The sequence below is a fragment of the Pleurodeles waltl genome, chromosome 10, assembly GCF_031143425.1.
Source record: "Pleurodeles waltl isolate 20211129_DDA chromosome 10, aPleWal1.hap1.20221129, whole genome shotgun sequence".
Lineage (NCBI taxonomy): Eukaryota > Metazoa > Chordata > Amphibia > Caudata > Salamandridae > Pleurodeles > Pleurodeles waltl.
The window spans coordinates 947,535,995-947,557,236 of record NC_090449.1 but is presented as its reverse complement, the minus strand read 5'-3'; the positions used below and the strand labels follow the sequence as shown (position 1 = coordinate 947,557,236).

Sequence of the window (21,242 nt, the reverse complement as noted above, 5' to 3'; positions counted from 1 at the left end):
TGCTCAGTGCCAAGCTACCAGAGGGTGGGCATGGGATAATTTGGACTGTGTGTGACTTGCCCTGACTAGAGTGAGGGTCCTTGCTTGGACAGGGGGTAACCTGACTGCCAACCAAAGACCCCATTTCTAACAGCAAAGTTGTTAGTAAATGTAACCAACAAAAAGGTTAATGCATAGAGCAAACAAAAGATAACATGGGCTTCCCTGCCCTGCTCCTCTTGTGATCCTAATGCTATCAGATTTCATGCCCATCAGCTGTATTTTACCTGTCAGATTTGTGTGCATGATCCATATAGCTGCTGGGCCTCCCTCTTTCCCTCTTGAGTACCTCCCATAAATATGCCCCGGGTGAATTGGTTAAATGGCTTTTTCACATCAAGCAGCATCATTGCCAGAGAGGTCCTCCTTTTTTCTACTATATCAAACAGAGCAACTACTCATCTGATATGATCTGTCGTACCACAACCTGGGATAAACCCATGTTGCCATGGAGAGACAAATCTAGCAATGACCCTGCTTAACCGGATTGCTAGCATCTTTGAGTAGATTTTAAACATTGTTATTAATAATTAATTTGTCCTGTAAGATCCAGGGTTCAAACTGGTGTCTCGTGTTTTAAAAATACCACTATGCTGGTGATTGACCATTATTCTGGAGCAGACTGTTCCTGCTGTACTTCCAAAAGTGTGACAAGCATATCAGCCAGTAGGACTGAAAAAGGTGCAGTAAAATTCAAATAGAATTTTAATTGGCCCCACGGTGGTCCACAGTGCCAAAGAGCCCAGTGGCTATTTTTAGCATCAAAGGTGAGCAGATAGCCAAGTTCCACTGTAACCCCTTCTCCTAGTGCCACAATGCCTACTTGATCCAGATATTGCTTAATAATATCTGATGGGGGGGACCAGATCCTCCTGCTACAGGGTGCTATAGAAGGGTGCTATAGAAGTCAGCAAATAACCCAGTTATACTCTCTGGACTATTTACTATCTGACCATGGCTGTGCTTGAAGGTATTAATACCACCCTGTAATTCTTTATACCTTGCTGTTATGGCCAGTCGTTTCACTACACTATCACTAAATTCATAGCACTCTGCCTTGTGTGACTGATACTTATCTGTTGCCCTTTTTAGGAAGTATGCTGTTGATCCCAGCTTTAACAGTTGTTATTTTTAGAAGAATCTCACGTTCCACATGCCCTTCCTCTTGCCTCTTCATGCTCATCCTTGCATGGAGCCCCTCCAAGGTGATTAATTCCTTGTGTAATTCCTACATCCTGTTATCTTTGACTCTTTGGTTTTTAAGGCTATAGCTAAGTGTTTCACCCTTATCTCAGCTTTCAAGTCATCCCATTTAATCCCTGATCCAGCACTGCATCTACTTATATTTAAAAATTCCCTCAGCCAGCCCTTCATGTGGGTGAAACAGTCGAAGGTCGATAATGGTACTCTGTCAAATGACCATGAGTGTCGAACTCTGGCCCCTTTGGGATAACCTAATTCAGGGAATTGTGATCAGTAAATAATCTTGGGTATTTCAACAACTTGGCCCCACTCATGAGCGGATGAAATTAAAATGTAGTCCAGAAGAAGAAAAAATTTTTTATGGGGAAACTAACAATAAGTAAAACCCAGATCCACACTCTTTAATGCCACTCAAATCTCAATAGGCATGTGCAGTTCCATAAGTTGTTTTATAGCTTGGTAGACCTTCGACTTCCACCAACCGTACCCCTGTGTGGAAGGGTGTACTGTGTCCAAATTACAATTAAGATATCTGCATACTACTATAGGTGCCTGCAAAGACACCAATTCTATTGCCTAACTATCTATGACAGTTCCCTAATCTAAATTGGACCCATAGACTGAGCATATAGTGAAATTAAATCCCCCCCTTTTAACATTCAGCTAAAACCCATCTGCTCAACTTATCCGAAGCACACCTGTTGATAACACAAAAACCAGCTTTAGCTCAGAATTCTACCGCCCTCACAGTACTCTCCTGTGTGTTATGAACCTTCAGACAAAATCCCAGGGTCCCCAACAGATGTTTCTCATCTACTGATGTATACATTTGCTTAAGGCAGGCAATATCTGTCTTCAGTTTCCTCAATGATGCAGCTAGTCTAGCCTGTTTATCCCTATGATTTAGGCATTACACATTTACTGACAGAATATGCCAAATGTATGACTCAAAGGGAAAAGACAAACAAGAGATCCCAAGAGAAAAATGAGACATAATATGATGCATTCCACAACAGCTCTGCTCGCCCATACAGCACAGCCTAATACATTCCTGTGAAAACATATTTTTGTGATTTTCTTTGTTCCTCATTTTGCTTTTGAACCCCCACCCTCTCCCTTCCCTGCCTCCACTCCCAGCCCTCATCCCCACCTCACGGCATCTCCAAGCCTTGACCATTCCTACTATCTCAAAAAGCAATCAGACCCTCCATGGACAGTCCTGGTGATGGAACCAGTCACCCGCACCCCAATATGGTACCAACATTAGTACAGTCAGTAGAATTCTTTATAGACACTGAAATTAACTTATCGATTATGAGACCACTGCTAGCTGTAATATGTGTCAATCTTCTCAAGTTCAACAGTCAAAATAGATGCAGACATGAGATGCACTTACAAATATGATGTTTATGTACTGGTTGCACATGTATTAAAATCAGTGTGCGAGCACTATTAGAGCACTTACGAAGGCAATACCTACAGAGTGATCACAACAGAGTGATCATTTAGATAGACACCAGATATCCTATTGCCATCCATTGTCACATGTGTCCAGGGTAGGGCTGTCTCGCAAATGTTATATTTCATGGTATACAGCAAATAATTATTGACCCTTGAGATGGCAATAGGAACCAAGATTATGTAGAATAGAGATTCTCTGGATTATGAAGTTTAGGGATCTTTGGAGAGATGGATTTTGGGAATGTGACGATTTATTATATTTCTGATATAGCTTAACATACCATTCTTTATGATTTTACAGCAAGTGGTTGAAACATCCTCCGCAGGCTTCGCTCACCTTACTCTATTCAGCTTCCTTCTTGCCTGCTTGTGACTTTAGTACACAGAGGGAACACATATATTTTTCATACCAGGTGCTGTCTGGACTTACACTTTTGATTAATAGTAGTGTAGACTACCACCGCCTCTCAATTGGGTTCTCTGTGGATTGCTCGTAACATTATCTCATTGGGGTACTTGTTTTTTTCCACCACAGACCCCAATTACAGTCCAGTTATTTTTCCCTTGAAATAAAAGTAAACTCTCACTTTTTGTTTCTATGTGATGCAGTATCTGGTTTGAATTTATTGTCAATATTGTACATACACCCCTTCCTCCCTGCTTCTATCACAGTAGATTTCTTTGTTGCACTTTTTGTCTTTTTTTATTACAGTTCCTCTGATGCATCTTCTTACAATTATTGCTGTTGTTTTGAACTAACTTACCAATTACAATATGGCTTCTGTCCTCTATCCCCATTCAAATAATGCTTAGCTAGTACTCTTTTTATTTTGCTTGCATACAGTGTAGAAACAGCCAAAATGTGGAATGTCGATATACATGCATACTTGCCATACATCTATATATTTGCGTATTATTGCACATGCTGACATTTACAGCCAGTGATTGATGAATATGCTAACTGCAGGGTCACTAGTAATGCACTACCTTCGGCTCCACCATTGGGAACATGCTCACTGTCAAGCATTTACCAGTGGACATGGCATAGCTAGACCCATCTTATTTAGGGTGAGCCTTCTGACCCTATGGCTACCACATTTTATCAAAACCTGGAACTTAATGTGTAGCATGATTTTACCAGGCAGGGAAAAAACACAGTGTTCAACATGTGCTCAGTGAAATTCCCTCCGTGTCACAAATGTTGCTTTTATATTTAGCAAAAAGTAAAAAAACGTAGGGCTTAATCTTTAGGAAATCGAAAATGTACCATCAGGTTGGTCACAGTACCATTAAATGGTAGTCCAGCCATTTGTTGACTAGCCTTATTCTTTAATCTGTTGTAGCAAATGATAACTTTTGCTTCTCTTTTTACCACTGCAACTGAGTAGTGTATATATACTATTTACCTCTGCACCACTGAAATATTCCTCCTGTGTAATAAAACTGGAATATATATGTGTACAATAATTCATGTTAAAGCTGATGTTTACTTGTCATACTGACTTAATATCAAATTATCTTTGCGTTTTGTTGGTATAATATTCAGACAATATTTACAACTCCTTTGGTAACATCTGATAATTATCACAATTGTTTTATTTAGTTTTAAATAATATGTAATTTTGTAATAAGAATTTCTAAATGACTTGCAACAGCACTTTATTTATGTGCACATTCAGACATTGATTGTAGTTCTTAATGTAATATCTTACAAGTTAATTGCATCATTTTTGGATTAGTGATATTTCTACCTTCTTTGACTCTCTCATTTGTTATTTGTATATTTGTAGGATTTGGGTGTTCACTCCTCCCAGGATAGAGCAATCATTAAAAAAAAACTTAAGGACATGAAGGTGTCCATGGAAAAAGCTCGAAAAGTGCAGGAAAAACTAGAAAGACAGAAGGAAAAGCTGAGGAAGAAGGAACAGGAACAACAGCAGAGAAGGGCAAAGAAAGCAGAGAAACTATCTCTGGATGCAACAGAAATGAAATCTGAGCTGTGATCAATGTGCGTTATAAACATTACAAGGAGAAACCTCCATTGAACTTCTCTGATCCCTACAAAGAAATGTGAGGTGGCCTTGTCGAGGCAGATGCTCAGAAGTAACATTTCACTGCAATAAAAACACAACTCAAATGTTGATCTGAGAGCGTGCATAGTGCTGCCATTAATTATGAAACCATACAGTATTTAAAAGAAAGTCTTTTTGTCATCATCATCCTTCATATTGCCAGATTCACCCTTTTGGGATAACTGTTGTGTGCACTGCATCTCACTGTATGGGATGCAAATAAGATTCCATTGACATTGAGTGTGAACAGTTTAACACTCAAAGAAGAAAAGTCATTCCACTGTAAAAGTCCTCATGTTTGCACCTTCTGATGAGCTACTTTTCTGCGCATCTGTAATAAAAGATACATATGAGATATTGGGAGATGAAGAAGAACACCAAAACCTCTTATTCTGTGGCAGTTACCAATTTAATCTGTTTTTACTTTAATTTTTTGTATGCAATGGGTTTCTAATTTTGTGTTTTAAGATTCTTATCATGTGTCTAATAGTTATGGCATCTTTATATTTGGAAGAGCTTTCAGGTGCAATGTGTCTTAGAAGGCACATATTTAAAATACTATTTATTGGCAATCATTATTAAAACTATTATTATTATTGCTATCGAAATGCACTAGATGGTCAGAGGATCGATAGTAAAAACATATATTCATAAATTGAATTAAACTAAATATTATCATTGTGGATTACCAGGATTCAAACCTCTTCCAGTAGATTGTGTTATTGAGCTATGTTGAGTATGGTTTCAAATACCACACAAACAAGAGCTTTTCCTTTCAAAACATATAATCTGACCAATAGTCTGTCTTCTTATGTTCAGTCATAAATGTTTATAGATTTCTGAGTTTGAATTTCATAAATTCAGAACAGCAGCTATAGAGACAAACTCCAATTTGTCAATTCAACAAATGCAACTATTTCATGACTTCACCCTCCAGTATAAGTATGTGAAGTGTTCTTTTTGTTACCACATTATGAGCTACAATTTGAACAACTTTTAGATTTTTCAAAAAATAAATTGTGGGAACACAATGTAACTAGGATTATTTTTCGCCCATACAATATTATCACAGATCCACAGATGTCATGTTTTATCACGTGACACATTCTATTAAATCAATAGTTCTTAGTAGATCTTTTTCTGTTTTTCATGAATTGCTTTGGAAGGTTGAAAACTATGAGGATTTTTCTTATTTTGAATTAGGGTCTGTTCCTCCTTCTAACGTAGTTTGAAAATCATAAAGAACTTCCTTATTTACTAATGAATTTGTTTCTTCGATAAATACATTACTCAATAATGGTATTTGATTTTGTTGTTAATTAATTTTATGTTATCAAAAATCAATTCATTATTGTCACTTTTTAAGAAATCTGCTTTTGCCCTTATCTCAGGGTAAATTTAATGTCAAAATGGTTGTGATTTGCATTTTAAAAGTCAGAGCTACGGTTAGTTCTTGTTCACTCTGGCAAATTAAATTAGCATAGCTATAGTTACTATACACATTTAGACTATTATTCAGAAAGAAAAGCAAGAACCATTGTACAGTAGACAATGCTAAAGCTATCTGTACAGTCATTAGTCATTTTTAATATCTATTTATGATCTGCTACTTGAGTCTACCCTTCAGAAGCTGTTAAAATGCATAATATAATAGTGTCATAAGTGTTTTCTTTTTCATGATAGGACTTTAAGCCTGTTACTGCATATGATTACAATGGTATCACCACAAATGTAATTTTTTACATTCATAATTTGTTATTAAAATGAACAATCAACTTCATGAAGTAGGACAACAGTTATTACTTATTCAAAGTTGCTGGTTATGATATCATTCTTAAAGTAAACCAATAGGACAAATAATCTACATATCCAAATAGTTTTTGTGTATCTTTTTCCATTAATTTGTGTTTTTGAAATGTTTGCAGGTTGATAGAGACATAACATACATTGTTGCTGAAATTTGTGTATCTGGCAGCCCTATGCCTGGTACAGTAACAGAAGTCTGAAGACTACTCCGGGTGATTCCATGATGATGCAATCAACATTTTTTTATTTGCCCCCTATAACATAAATTAATTGAGAATGAAGAAAAGGCATTTCCCATTAAAAGCATCTGAACTCTTTCAAATCAAAGAAGAAAAATGTACTTGTGGAAATGGATTTTGTATTTATGTGTACTTTTTTAATGATATGATGTATATTAAGGCTTGTGATTTCCAATTTGCCTTCATTTGCTTAGCTTTAGTGCAGATTTCTGCAGACACTCTACATTAGAAGCACTTTTTATGTGTTTAATTGTGTGGTGCCAGTTGTGGAGTCCCATGGTTGTACCTTCTGGTAATAACACATTTTAAGTAGTTTATTTGATTTTTTGTATCGATCACAACTGTGATCCTGCGTGCCATTCTGTATACAGTTCTCCTTGGCACACATTTTATAAGCGTGATCAAACATCTTTTAAGCTATTTCATTATTATTCTTACATTTTTGGGTCTTAAAGGTAGTGTAGAGATACACAATGATAGCAGAAAATGCAGAGGCAATAGCCAAATCTGATGCTTGCATTGGTTTAGGATCACTGTTGAAGGTATTATAAAACTTTAGAAAGCTGCCAAAAAACGTAGAGTAGCGAGTTTTTATTTCTTTTCCAAGGTCTGTTTATGCTACAGTATGGCTGTTTGGGAGACTAAAGAAAGTACTGGGACAAACTGGATATATGCTACTTGAAACAGCAAATGTTTCACTCCTTGTTTCAGTCAAATGTGTTTACAGCAGTGTCAATCCTAGAGGTGTATATACTAGTTAAGACTACTTATATGTTATGAGACTGACATATTTTGTGTGTTTATGAGACCTTGTGTAATAATTTCTTCCAAGGACACTGTAAAATGTATTCTTTATTCTTTACCTTCTGTGTACTGATATACCAAGAATATGTGTTTTAGGGTGTTAGACACCACCCTTTTACTTAAAGATAAGTTCAACTATCAATTGCAGTTGTTAAAATTTAAGAATAGTTGTTATGTTGTGTGTACCTGCTTTGCCAGTGTGAAAAAAACAAGTGACTCTAAAACACATTAACCTATTGCTTATGACAAGGAGTAAGAGTCTATGCTGGAGATTATCATGTGTAGGGACACCCAACATTTATGCATTTGGTACTGATCTTGCCATATGAAATTTTATCTGTCAGATAAAATGAAACTCTTTCCTGTATTTTTTCTAGTTTCTACCTTCAGTACTTTAATGGTCATGGCTGTTATGAGTGTAAGGTACACAGAGCCATTTTTCATAAAACCATCTCAAACCCTGACAAGCACACATTAAAAAATATTAAACCATTTTCATTTTCATCACCCTAACTGATATAAATAAAGCACAAGGGGGCTCATTTCTGAGGCCCTAGCGTTACACTGCACCACTGGAATGCAATTCTTTTACGCTCCAGTGCTGCAGTGTGACAGCCCATATTTACAAAGCTGTTCACAGTCACCTTGCATGTCCTTTCATGGCCTTGTAAATAAGTACCCCTTTCACGAACATCAATGTGGGAAAGGGGTGTTTTATGGGTGTTGCTTGGGCTGTTCCCATGCAACACCCATGGATCCTGAAGAAATCCAATGCAATCCCAGATTTACGAGTCTGGAAATGCGCTGGGGTGGGATAAGAGTGACGCAATGGGGAGAAATATCTTTATTTATCCCAGTTTTTTCCTCTTTCTAAAGAGAAAAATACCACTTGTGACTGCTTTTGTGCAGGAAGGCTTCCCTTCCTGCACAAAAACAATCATCCCCACAATGCAGGCCCCCTTGCACCATGGTGCAAGGATGCCTGTGTTGGGGCTTGGCAGCAATTTGTGCACCAGAGCAGGGGGAGAGGATAGAAATCTGTTGTATCTTGTAGATACAGCATATTTCTGCCCTTTCCTGGTGGTGCAGGGTGGCGCAGCAAAGCACTTACTGCGCCGCCCTGCACCAAGGGCCTTGTAAATGAGGGCAGGAATTCCGAAAATAACAGAACATCAGTAAGTGCAGCCAAATTCCCATTTGAATGTGTACATTACTTACATAGAATGACTTTTTTATCCGAATCCGAATTGTTCAAATAGAGTTTTACCTAATCAGCTTCAAAAAGACATTGTTAAAATGGCTTCAGTAAAACATCAAAACCTAGCTTCACCTTTAGCTACATATATTTTCACACATGTTATGAGGTTCATACTATATGAATAATTGCTGATTTTTTCCGACAAAGTTTGTGACGTAATTTTTTTCTGGAGGAAATGTCATAGCATCATCTTAAAGGATACAAAAGATGTATGCACTCTCAAATATAGGACCGTATTTATACTTTTTTAGCGCCGCATTTGCGTCGTTTTTTGACACAAAAACGGCACAAACTTGCAAAATACCATTGTATTTTGTAGGTTTGCGCAGTTTTGCGTCAAAAAGCGGCGCACATGCGGCACTAAAAAAAGTATAAATACGGGCCATAGTTTTAGGACATGACTACAACTATATAGTGACTTTGGTTCATAGTATATTGGTATAGATTCAGGAGGAGCCAAAGCAATTGAATTGCACTATATTTAATTTCTATTAAGACCTAACCAACATTACCCTTAAGAATAAATTAGTAATACAACACATTGAAAGTCTTCATGGTCTTGCACCAAATAATACCATTTCTACTGCCAGCCAGGCTTGATCAAAATACAAGTCTTACCCTGTGTGTTACCCATCAGTACACGAAGTCATCATATCTACATCTGGGACACATCCTACCAGTTGTGTTATTTATGATTTGTAGCTGCTCTGTGTATATTGTTGCATGAAACATGTGAAGTGCTTTGCACCCCAGGGAATTTAAGCATCTGAAGACTGATATTTTAAAAATAGGTAATTGTTTGGCTTTTGATGTTTTTTTTTGTAGATGGTGTTTGTGCCTATCATCAAACCTTATTTATTAATTGATGTCAGCTAAAAGCGTTCAATAAAGATCTTTTTTTTAAAAAGAAGTATAATAGTAAGTAATTTGACTTCTTGTGAAATAACAGCCATTGCTCACATGTCTTTGGCAAAATTATGCCACTGATTTCATGCAGGCACATGCACCAGTTCAGACATACCTAAAACAAAATAAAAATATTACTATTGCACAGTTGTCATTTTATATTAAGATAACTATGTACAGGTAGCACTGTTTACATATTGAAAACATAAAAGAAACACTGACCAGGAGTGAAAATGTAGCAAATCCTATGCATCTTTTATTACTGCGCACCACTAAAATCACTGATGTCTGTTGCATTAATCAAAAGTGTCATGAAGTACAAATTGAGGAAATTGTTTTGCAGCGATTGAACCAATTGAAAATAATTACATTCTCTCAACATTTAATTGCTACATACTAGCTAAGCATGCTAAGCATAACTAGAAAATACTGTACATTTGTTAGAAGTGTAGGCATAACGTCTTGGACAGGCTCCCTATCTGCAATGGTCTTTTTTGCAACAACAACATTTATAGTTCTTTTTATGTTCCAACCCCCTAAGTACTCTGGACTTTATGGTGCTGTAGTCGCAGAGTTTTCCATGCAGGAACTGTAGTTGACTTATTGCATGGTGTGGAAGGGAGAGAAGTGAAATGAGCTATATTAACTAATATATGGTGCAGTGCAGCTTTCTCCTAGCACTAGTGTGCTTGTGGCTGCCTACCACTGATACAGGCACCCTTGAGTCATGGCCCAAAGGTGCCTTCATTACTGTCATGATAGTTTTGTACAATAATGAGCACCTTCCTGCACAAAAACAATCCTTAAAGGCATATTCCTATTTCCACATGGAAAAAGGAATTATAGATAAGTGAAAGTAATTCTCCTTGTTGTGCCTGTATCAGGTAGGCAGACCGCTGCTACCAAAAATGTTGGAAAATGGGTTATTGGTAAGGGCAGGTAGGTACCGGACCTTAGCAATAGGCCACTAACCTCCACTAAGGTCCAGTTAGGTCTCAGTAAATTAAACCCAGCTCAACCCTTGGTAGCTTGGCAACGAGCGTCAAGGCTTAACTTAGGAGACAGAGTGTAAAGCATTCAAATATCACAAAACAGTAATTAAATAAAACACAGGAAACAGTTTAAAAATCCAAAACCAATTTATAAAAATAGATTATATTTTTATCTTTAAAATGACACCAAAAGGAATAAAATCAGATAAGGGGAACCGGAGATATGAATTTTTAAAGAATTATTATTTTTTTAGCGCCTAGAACCAAAAAGCGCCAATCGGGTCATCTGGTTGCACCTCGACCGGGGCACAGTCAAAGTTTCAGGCCAACCGCGATGGAGCCCTGCTCGGCTACAGGCCGCGGGAGGCCTCGGTTAAAATGTTACCTTCACACTTAGGCCCGTATTTATAATTTTTTTAGCGCCGCATTTGCGCCGCTTTTTGACGCAAAACGGCGCAAACCTACAAAATACAATGGTATTTTGCAAGTTTGCGCCGTTTTTGCGTCAAAAAATGACGCAAATGCGGCACAAAAAAAGTATAAATACGGGCCTTAGTCTTTTTTTCGAAGATTTTCTTCAGCGGGACGAAGCTGCCAGTCCAATCCGACCTCCTGGAGCCCTTCTGCGGATACGCGATGCTGGAATCCTCGGTGGAGATTTTTACCTTCGGACTTAGTCGCTTTTTCGAGGTGAAAATCCTTCGACCGGGGTAAACTTGGATCTTGATCCGACGTCCATGGAGCCCTTCTCGGATACGCTGGCTGGGAGGTCCCGGTCAACTTTTTACCTTCGGACTTAGTCTCTTTTTCAGAGATTTTCTTTACCGGGATGAACCAGGAAATCAGGCCGGGTCGCGGTTGAGGCAAGCCGGCTAGAGTTGCCGCGGCGGGTCGGTCCCTCTATGGAGCTTTTTTACAAAAGTTGTCCAAACTTCTCCAAACTTCTGGGGCTTCTCCCAGATGTCCTTTTAAGTTTTTTTTGGGGTCCACAGCTCACCCCAAGGGTCCAGAAGTTCTGAGATGGTCCTTGGGGGGTGCGGACTACAACTCCCAGAATGCACCTGGCGCAAACTCCTTTTTGACCACTGGACAGTGGTCAGCTGGTCGCTTTCTTTAGGAGTTGGTGCAGGGGACTCTGGATAGCAATTTTTCACCTATAGCAAACAGGGAGTCCCTCCTTGAACCAGTTGAAGCCAGGCAAAGTCCTTCTTGTGGTGAAGTCCAAGTGTGCAGCTGGTGCAGTCCTTCTGAGTGCAGGTTCCAGGTGCAGGCCAGGGGTCCAGCAGGGCAGTCCTTCTTCTCCTTTGGTTCTTCCTTGTTGGAATCTGATGGGGATCTGAGGTGTGGGTGCAGGTCTGCCAGTTTTATCCTTGCTCCTGGGTGAAAAGCAGGGGGGTCCTGGTTCTCCAATCAGTTGCAGGGTCCTTCCCCCTGTGATGACCACTTCCTGGGAAGTGTGGCAAAAATCAATCCCAGGAGGCAACATTCTCTAAAAATCCATCATGGCTGAATCTGATTTTTGGAGGTTACATCTGGCTGAGCCCACCCACTGGTGTGGCTAAAAATCATAAACACACCCATCTCCTGCCCTCTCCTAATCTAATCAAGGGGGCACCTAGTTGTCTGGGGTTGCAGGATGTGGGGGTGTTGCTGTTTGCTCCATTTGTCCTTCTCTGCCTTTGAAGACCAGTTTGGCAGCCCTCCCCCTTCCTGCCTCACCATCTGCTGAGGGGAGATTCCCTCCCACAGGCACATTCCTTTGTGTGAAGCCAGGCCAATTCACACCTCATCAAGGCAGCTTGGCCAAGCTACTAGAGCTGACCAATCAGAGCACAGCAGCAAAAACAATGCAGGGCTGAAATGGGCAACTTTTCAGGTAAAGTTTAAGACTCTTTACCTGAACAAGTTATATTAAATCCCACAACTGGAAGTTGTGGGATTTATTACAACAATTAATTTGATACCAAATTCTTGGTATGCATCATTTAAGGAGACTTTAAAAATTAAAATAAAGTCTCCCCATTCTAGCCTATGAAGGCCATTTACTACAATGAGGGAAAAACGAATTTGGCTGTTTTTACCTCACCAGGGCTTATAAAACTATTTTTATAAAGTCCCTGCTTATAGTTACATGGCACCCAGCCCTAGGGGCACATAGGGCACATCTTAGGGGTGACTTATATGTAAAAATAAGGCAGTTTGAGACTTTGGAACTACTTTTAATTCCAAAGTCGAATTTGCATATAACTTTAATTTAAAAGCAGCCAGCAAGGCAGGCCTGCCTTTAAAATGACACTGGGCACCTCAGCAGTGCACCTATGGGTGCACTACCTATGCTGTGGTCCCTAAACCTACATGCCCTACCATATACTAGGGACTTATAGGTAGGTTAACTTAGCCAATTATAATTAGACTAATTTGCATATCCATTTTACACAGAGCTCTGGCCCTGGGACTGGTAAGCAGTACCCAGGGCACAGCCAAGAGTCAGTAACCACCAGTACCTGTCCAAAAAGTGTGGGGGTGACCAGGACAAAAAGGAGGACTTTCCTACAACATCAAACCGAGGTTTACCAAAATTAGTAAATCCTATGGGTTGATACATGGGAAAGCCCATGTTCTACCCATGGAATGGCGCCTAATGCAAAGTAATGCAAGGTAGCACTGATTTGTGTTACTTTTGTTCTAATTTAAAGTAGGATTTTAAATGGGCCAGTACTCACAGGTAGTGAGTACCTGCACTTCTGAATTTTTCTTGCTTGCGTACCGGAACTACTCTTTGGACAAAGAGAGTATGACTACTCTGGGGGCAGTAGCCAGACTTTGTCACGACTTACGCGCTGCTTTAACTTGGAGTCCGCTGAACGACTGGTGAGGTTCTTGTTCCTGAATGTTCAGCCTTGGCCCAGGTATGGGCGACTCTTTCTGGTAGCCACGGTGCTGCAGGTAATAGGAAAGCCAAGGGCAGGCTGTGTCCTACAGAATTAGTGCCAGAGGGAAAAAAAAACCTAATAAGGGGAAAAAAACTCCAAAAAGGAAATTTCCTGGAACAGGAGCAAAAGTCAAAAAGTAAATACAAAATCAAAAAAGAACAGGAAAAACACTGGAACTGACGTGAACCAGTATCTGACACAAGGAAGAAGGAGCGAAGACACCATCCAAACAGAAAGTGTTGCAGTGCAAGGAGGGAAAGAATCACAGCGCTTAAATACCCCAAAACAGGAAGCGCCCAACAGGAAGTGCAAGGACACCATATAAGACAGGGAAAAACACATGGAAAGTAATGGACAAGGAGCCATAGAAAGTAGGGAACTAAAGCATGCTGGGAAGAGAGGGGAATAATGGGAAAGAAGGAAAAACATAAAGGGAGGCACAAATGAGTGCGACAGAAAGAAAAGGACACAATAGCAGGTGAGTGGGGGAGAGTTAAACATGCCTGAATGTGTGCCGTGCGATGAAGAAACGAGGCACCATGCCCAATTTGGGGCGCAGTATGCTGCACGATAGGTTGGGGGCGCGGCGTGTCTCTGTGCCACGCGCCACGGCGCAACAGACTTATGTTACATGTGTAACAACGTAAGGCAGGCGCTGCTCTGCTTCTGACGAGACTGACTGCCAGAAGAGCTGTGAATCTATACACTGACAAACGATCCCAGATGGCATCCAGTACTGATTAGGTCCCACTCAAAGCAAAACCTGCTCTTCTGTAAAGCTAACTTCTCTCACTCTTCTGGTGTGCCTCCTGGGAATCAGAGTGATTATTACAGCACAGAGTCTCAAGGTGAAACAGCCATCCTGCAGTGTATCCTGCCATGAGTAAGCATGTCAAATACTAGGCAGGAGCAGCTTCAGAACCTTTGCGAGTGAAACCAAACAATATCCCAGGGAAGTATCTGGCTATCCCTCCTTTTCATTAGTTTTGGGCAATCAGAGCTATTCACTGAATCCCAAGGGCAGTGCTACCCACCATATCCCCAGGGCAGCCCTACACACAAATCCCGAATTAGTTTGAATTTGAGAGTTCCGTGTGCCATGCAGTCTTTGAAAAACTGTGGTATGAAAACAGCAAGAGGATTCCGTCAACAACTTTCCTTTTTTAAGTGAAAATGGATTACACAAAGTTTGACCAGGACTTATGCACTTGTGAGCTATAGCCACCCACTGCACAAACACTATAAAAAAGTGTGTTTTATTCTTCATTGAAGAACCTTCTGAACTACTGTTGAATTACGTTGAAATTGCAGGGCTGCCGCGGGTCTCCACCAACCACACTGGCTAATAGGGCAGGGTCTAATCAGGCCCTTCTTTTTCAGACATAGGCCCATATTTATACTTTTTGACGCTAAACTGCGCTAACGCAGTTTAGCGTCAAAAAATTTAGCGCCGTCTAACGCCATTCTGAAGCGCCATGCGGGCGCCGTATTTATGGAATGGCGTTAGCCGGCGCTAGCAGACCGGCGCTGCCTGGTGTGCGTGGAAAAAAACCACGTAGACCAGGCAGCGCCGGCGTAGGGGGAAAATGGCGTTAGGGCGTCTTAAAATGGGGCAAGTCAGGTTGAGGCAAAAAAATCGCCTCAACCCGATTTGCGCCATTATTTTCGCCGCCCAGACGCCATTTAAATGACTCCTGTCTTAGTAAAGACAGGAGTCATGCCCCCTTGCCCAATGGCCATGCCCAGGGGACTTATGTCCCCTGGGCATGGTCATTGGGCATAGTGGCATGTAGGGGGGCACAAATAAGGCCCCCCTATGCCACCCAAAAAAAATTAAAAAATATAAAAAATTATACTTACCTGAACTTACCTGAATGTCCCTGGGGTGGGTCCCTCCATCCTTGGGTGTCCTCCTGGGGTGGGCAGGGGTGGCAGGGGGGGTCCCTGGGGGCAGGGGAGGGCACCTGTGGGCTCATTTTGAGCCCACAGGCCCCTTAACGCCTACCCTGACCCAGGCGTTAAATAGTGGCGCAAATGCGGGGTTTTTTGACCCGCCACCTCCCGGGCGTGACTTTTGCCCGGGAGTATAAATACGACGCATTTGCGTCGCCGTCATTTTTTTAGACGGGAACGCCTTCCTTGCATCTCATTAACGCAAGGAAGGCGTTCACGCAAAAAAATGACGCTATTTGCACATACTTTGGCGCTAGACGCGTCTAACGCCAAAGTATAAATATGGCGTTAGTTTTGCGCCGAATTTGCGTTGAAAAAAACGACGCTAATTCGGCGCAAACGGAGTATAAATACGGGCCCTAGGCCCATATTTATACTTTTTGACGCTAAACTGCGCTAACGCAGTTTAGCGTCAAAAAATTTAGCGCCGTCTAACGCCATTCTGAAGCGCCATGCGGGCGCCGTATTTATGGAATGGCGTTAGCCGGCGCTAGCAGACCGGCCCTGCCTGGTGTGCGTGGAAAAAAACCACGTAGACCAGGCAGCGCCGGCGTAGGGGGAAAATGGCGTTAGGGCGTCTTAAAATGGGGCAAGTCAGGTTGAGGCAAAAAAATCGCCTCAACCCGATTTGCGCCATTATTTTCGCCGCCCAGACGCCATTTAAATGACTCCTGTCTTAGTAAAGACAGGAGTCATGCCCCCTTGCCCAATGGCCATGCCCAGGGGACTTATGTCCCCTGGGCATGGTCATTGGGCATAGTGGCATGTAGGGGGGCACAAATAAGGCCCCCCTATGCCACCCAAAAAAAATTAAAAAATATAAAAAATTATACTTACCTGAACTTACCTGAATGTCCCTGGGGTGGGTCCCTCCATCCTTGGGTGTCCTCCTGGGGTGGGCAGGGGTGGCAGGGGGGGTCCCTGGGGGCAGGGGAGGGCACCTGTGGGCTCATTTTGAGCCCACAGGCCCCTTAACGCCTACCCTGACCCAGGCGTTAAATAGTGGCGCAAATGCGGGGTTTTTTGACCCGCCACCTCCCGGGCGTGACTTTTGCCCGGGAGTATAAATACGACGCATTTGCGTCGCCGTAATTTTTTTAGACGGGAACGCCTTCCTTGCATCTCATTAACGCAAGGAAGGCGTTCACGCAAAAAAATGACTCTATTTGCCCATACTTTGGCGCTAGACGCGTCTAACGCCAAAGTATAAATATGGCGTTAGTTTTGCGCCGAATTTGCGTCGAAAAAAACGACGCTAATTCGGCGCAAACGGAGTATAAATACGGGCCATAATTTGGGTGGGTGACGCACAAGGGAAATGCTGACATTGACGTGGTGAGTGACTACCCAGGCCGATTGTGTGAAGGGGATGCCACTGATCATGACACTGCATTGGCTGCTCATCCATACAGATTATGAATAGGGCATGCATGATGGAAATATTGATAGTTCCTCACCTAGTAGCATTGCAAAGTAACACTGAGGCAATGTGCAGGGCTACATAAAACTCCTACACATATAAATGAATAGGCGCTACTTATCATTAAAATGCAACCTTTGGTTAACTATGCAGTTTCTAACCTATATACTTATCCCCACAATCAACAGACCAAAATACTCTTTTAAGAAAGCTGTGTAGCTACTTGCTGTGTTAAAAAGCACCAGCCGATAAGTTAGGGTACTTGCAATAAGGTGGCTTCGATGGAAAAGTGGTTGATTGTAAGAATTCTCCACACACATACCAATAACCTGTTTTTGCTCACTAGAGGCTGTTTGTTACAGTATATTTAATTATAAGACTGCACCATTTTGCTCTTCCTACTCGTGGTCTGACTCCAGTCATCATATCCTTGTACACAAAGCCTGCAAAAGTTATTTTATTTGAAGTAAATTTACATTTGTAGGTGTGCTGGTTTTCAGCTGCACCCCTGTGTGTCTGAAAAGGTTGTTATTTAATGTGTGTACATAGAAGAATGTAATAATAGATGCACTGACTGCAGTGGTGGCAGATATGTATTTCAGGTCTGAAAATGTCAATTGTTTGACAGGAGTCTGTGTGCAAGACCACCTTAATTCAAGGGGTCAGTGAAGTGGCCAGGGTTCAATCATATTCTCCGGCAAAAAGAGACAAATAACTGTGATCGCTGGCTTGTCCTCATAAAGTACTGTGGAGAAGGATATGTAATTTAAAATTACGTTCTCTGTCCTCGGAAGAACTGGGATGTTACCCCATTGCCGATTCCACAACCAGCTGTAATATCCTCCCATATAGTATTTCGGGGCCAATGACAGCCTAGTAATACAACCCATATCTATCTACGCATCAACGTGGACAGATGTACTCAGAAAATATCTTGATCTCATTGGATGCTGGTACCCAGCTTCACTCCAAGCCCCGCCCCAAGCCCTATCCAAAGGCCCACTCAAAGAATGTAGCTCAATTTGATGGGTACCTGCACTTATTTATTCCCATTTAAAGCACTATGACATGCAAAACCACGCAAGTTTGGCTTGGCATGGCATAGTAAATCCGGAAATACATTTTGCATTGGGTTGCCTCTGAAAAGTGATGCAACACAGACAAACAATTGTTCATAAAACTGCACCATAATCTTCTCAGATCGGTACCTGTTCTATTTTTCAACGTTTTCTAAAAACCAAAGATTTGGAGTATTTGGATCTCCTTATTAAATAAGAAAATATGAAAGTTGCTTGAAAAAATAATGTGATTTCTATTACAAAATATTAAGACAAAGAGCCTCATTATGAGTTTGGCAGTTGGACTGCCATAGTGGCGGCGGCCAAAAGACCGCCGTATTATGAGTTACACAGGCAAGACCGCCAAAAGTCCGCCAAAAACGCAAGAGACAGCCCGTCAACCAGCCACCGACCACATTACAAGTCAAAAGTCGCTGTGGTTGTTTAGCCATGGCTGTCTACCAATGGTGGTCCGAACCACGGAGGTTCGCAATCACCCCAGTAATACAGAACACCACATTGGATGGATTTGAAAACAACACAGCTGACACACATTGACACACTCCACACACCTGCAAAGCACACTATAAAATACACCCTTAACACACCACAATCCCTTGCATATGCAACGTCAAACACTGTAGCCAGAGTGCACAATATAACAAAATATAGAATTAAAATAGGCACCCTTGCAATTTTTCTCAGATTACATACCACAACCTTCACACTTCCTTTCCAGGCATATCCATTTGCACTTCCCAAATCCACAAAACCCTCCGTCACCTGCTAATTTCAACACTTTCCCTTAGCACCACCATGTCACCCCAGAATAATCCCTGTTTCACTGACTATGAGCTAAGAGTCATGGTGGATGAAATCATAAGAGTAGAGCCACATTTATTTGGAGCACGAGCCCAGCACACTACTATCACCAGGAAAATGGAGATATGGCAAACGCTAGTCAACAGAATGAACTCTGTGGGCACCACCCTGCGCACAAGGTACAAAATTGAGGAGACGGTCTTGGCCATCCTGCATCCTGAGGGCTTGACAGGAATACCTGGGGGAGTGGAGTCAGGTAAGTCACAACACTAAAATCTCTCACAAAAATGTATTGTCAAGCATGCTCTCTGCTCATCTTTGGCCAACTTTACTGTCAACCCATCAAACCCACTCGCCAGCCCAGTGTCCATCTGTCCATAGACCACTGTCAGGTTCACCTGGGGAAACAATAGTTGTGTACATTGTGTGTACTACAGGGATTGACAGCACTACAATTCCCATCAGGCACTGTTCTACAATTACAAAAAACAGAACAATTGATCATACTAAAAATTACCTTGTTTGGCAAATCTCTAGTGAAGTGTACCCACTTGAGAGGATGACATTTGTATAGTGTGTAGGTAGTACAGGCACTGACAGGACTGCTAAGGCCAGGAGGCACTGCTACTGTCACTTGACGCAGCCACCACAGTGTCCTCTGCTAAAATGACCCTTGTCCCTGAACTCACCATTGAAGTGTACTCACCTGAGAGGTTGATCTCTGTATAGTGTATGGGTAGTACCAGCTCTGACAGGACTGCTCAGGTCAGGAGGCACTGCTAATGTCACTTGACTTATCACCTACAGTGTCTTCTGCTCAAATTACCATTGTCCCTAAATTCACAATTGAAGTGTACTCAATGTATATCTGTATAGTGTGTGGGTAGTACAAGCACTGACAGGACTGCTAAGGCCAGGAGGCACTGCTACTGTCACTCCACTGCTGAAGCAGGTGCCTTAATTAGAAATTATTAATGAGTATTTCTGTATTTTGAATAAGGAATTATGTAGAAAATGAAATAACGTAGAAAATGTATGCACACGTTTGAAATGAAACCTCGGAGAATGGCCACCAGTGTTCACGAAATGTACGAATTAATGATTAATACCGATGAAATATTGAAAATGTATTAGATTAGTGTAGTCATATGTAATATTAAGGATTATAATGTATGCTTTAGCTTATTAATTATAGCCCTTAATTTAGCAAGTGTTTTGGCCTAGTTTGACAGGCCTCATGCAGAAGCTGTATTTCTTAGCGGTTTAGTAAAATGCTGATGGAGTGAATTAAACTGTGAAAAGTCTATTGTCTTATTAACAGTGCTTAACCGGAGCTTTCTGTTTCTGTGGGAATCAACGGACAGGAGATAAAAGTCTCTAATAATGTCTTGACTTGTGTGTAATGTGTGTGAGATGTACTTTCCCAGGACACAAACAATTAAGACAACGACTGGAGATGAAGATGCAACAAATTTGTTACCTGACGAGCCGGATGATGAGGACATCGTAAGTTGGACCAATCAACTTTGTGTGAAGAGAGAAATATGGATTTGGTATAGCAATATTATTGGGTAGTGCATAAATGTACGAGTGACTGACCAATAGGGAATTAGGGGATAGTTTAGGTGACTTTGATATAACAATGTAACAGAGGAGAACTATTCAGATTTTAGGCAGATCATTATTGAGGGTAGACCATTTTTCAGATTTTAGGGATTTACTGCGATGTTGAGAGAAGAAGAGACTCGAGATTCTGTCATTGGCGTCATACTCTCTGACTGAGAGCCTGATGCTTTGCTGATCGATTGATGACCTGAGGACGAAGACTGACTCTGCCTGCTTACCCATACCGTGGATAGGTAGACATGACAATGTGACTGAATTGCATTTTTATGCCTTTTCTTTCTAGGTACCAACTATGCTGTTTTGATAGATCCTTGCTAGATGTTTCCTAAATTTGTGCTTTAAATTATTTTGCATGAAGACCAACATGCTGAAGCTAATCTGGGTGAGATGAGGGTATTCACATTACTACTGACGAATTACAGGGACTAATAATTTGACAAATTATCTTGCTGAATTCTATGTATGCCATATCCTTGTTGCAGCTGACCCTGCTTTCGGTTTGCACCGTTGCCTTAGAATGTGTTGTGATTAAAGCCTTTATTAGATTGTGTTTCTTCCGCCGTTTTGGTCAATCAGTATTGTTGTTATATGTGTTTCATTTGATATTGAGATTAATCTACATGAATTTAGCATTGTTTATATAAGGGAAA

The 21,242-nt window shown here is 41.1% G+C and overlaps 1 protein-coding gene across 4 annotated transcripts in view; it reads left to right on the top strand.

Moving 5' to 3' along the window:
• PPP1R9A (protein phosphatase 1 regulatory subunit 9A) overlaps positions 1-9,785 on the top strand; it is a 718,476-nt gene extending 708,691 nt beyond the window's left edge. For 3 of the 4 annotated variants that reach the window (XM_069211753.1, XM_069211750.1, XM_069211749.1), the window contains one exon: positions 4,494-9,784. In XM_069211753.1, the coding sequence (XP_069067854.1) occupies positions 4,494-4,706 (213 nt within the window). In that variant the 3' untranslated portion in view covers positions 4,707-9,784. Of the gene's footprint in view, positions 1-4,493 lie in introns of all 4 variants that reach the window. The other variant, XM_069211751.1, reaches the window with a different exon arrangement.
• The last annotated feature ends 11,457 nt before the right edge of the window (positions 9,786-21,242 follow it).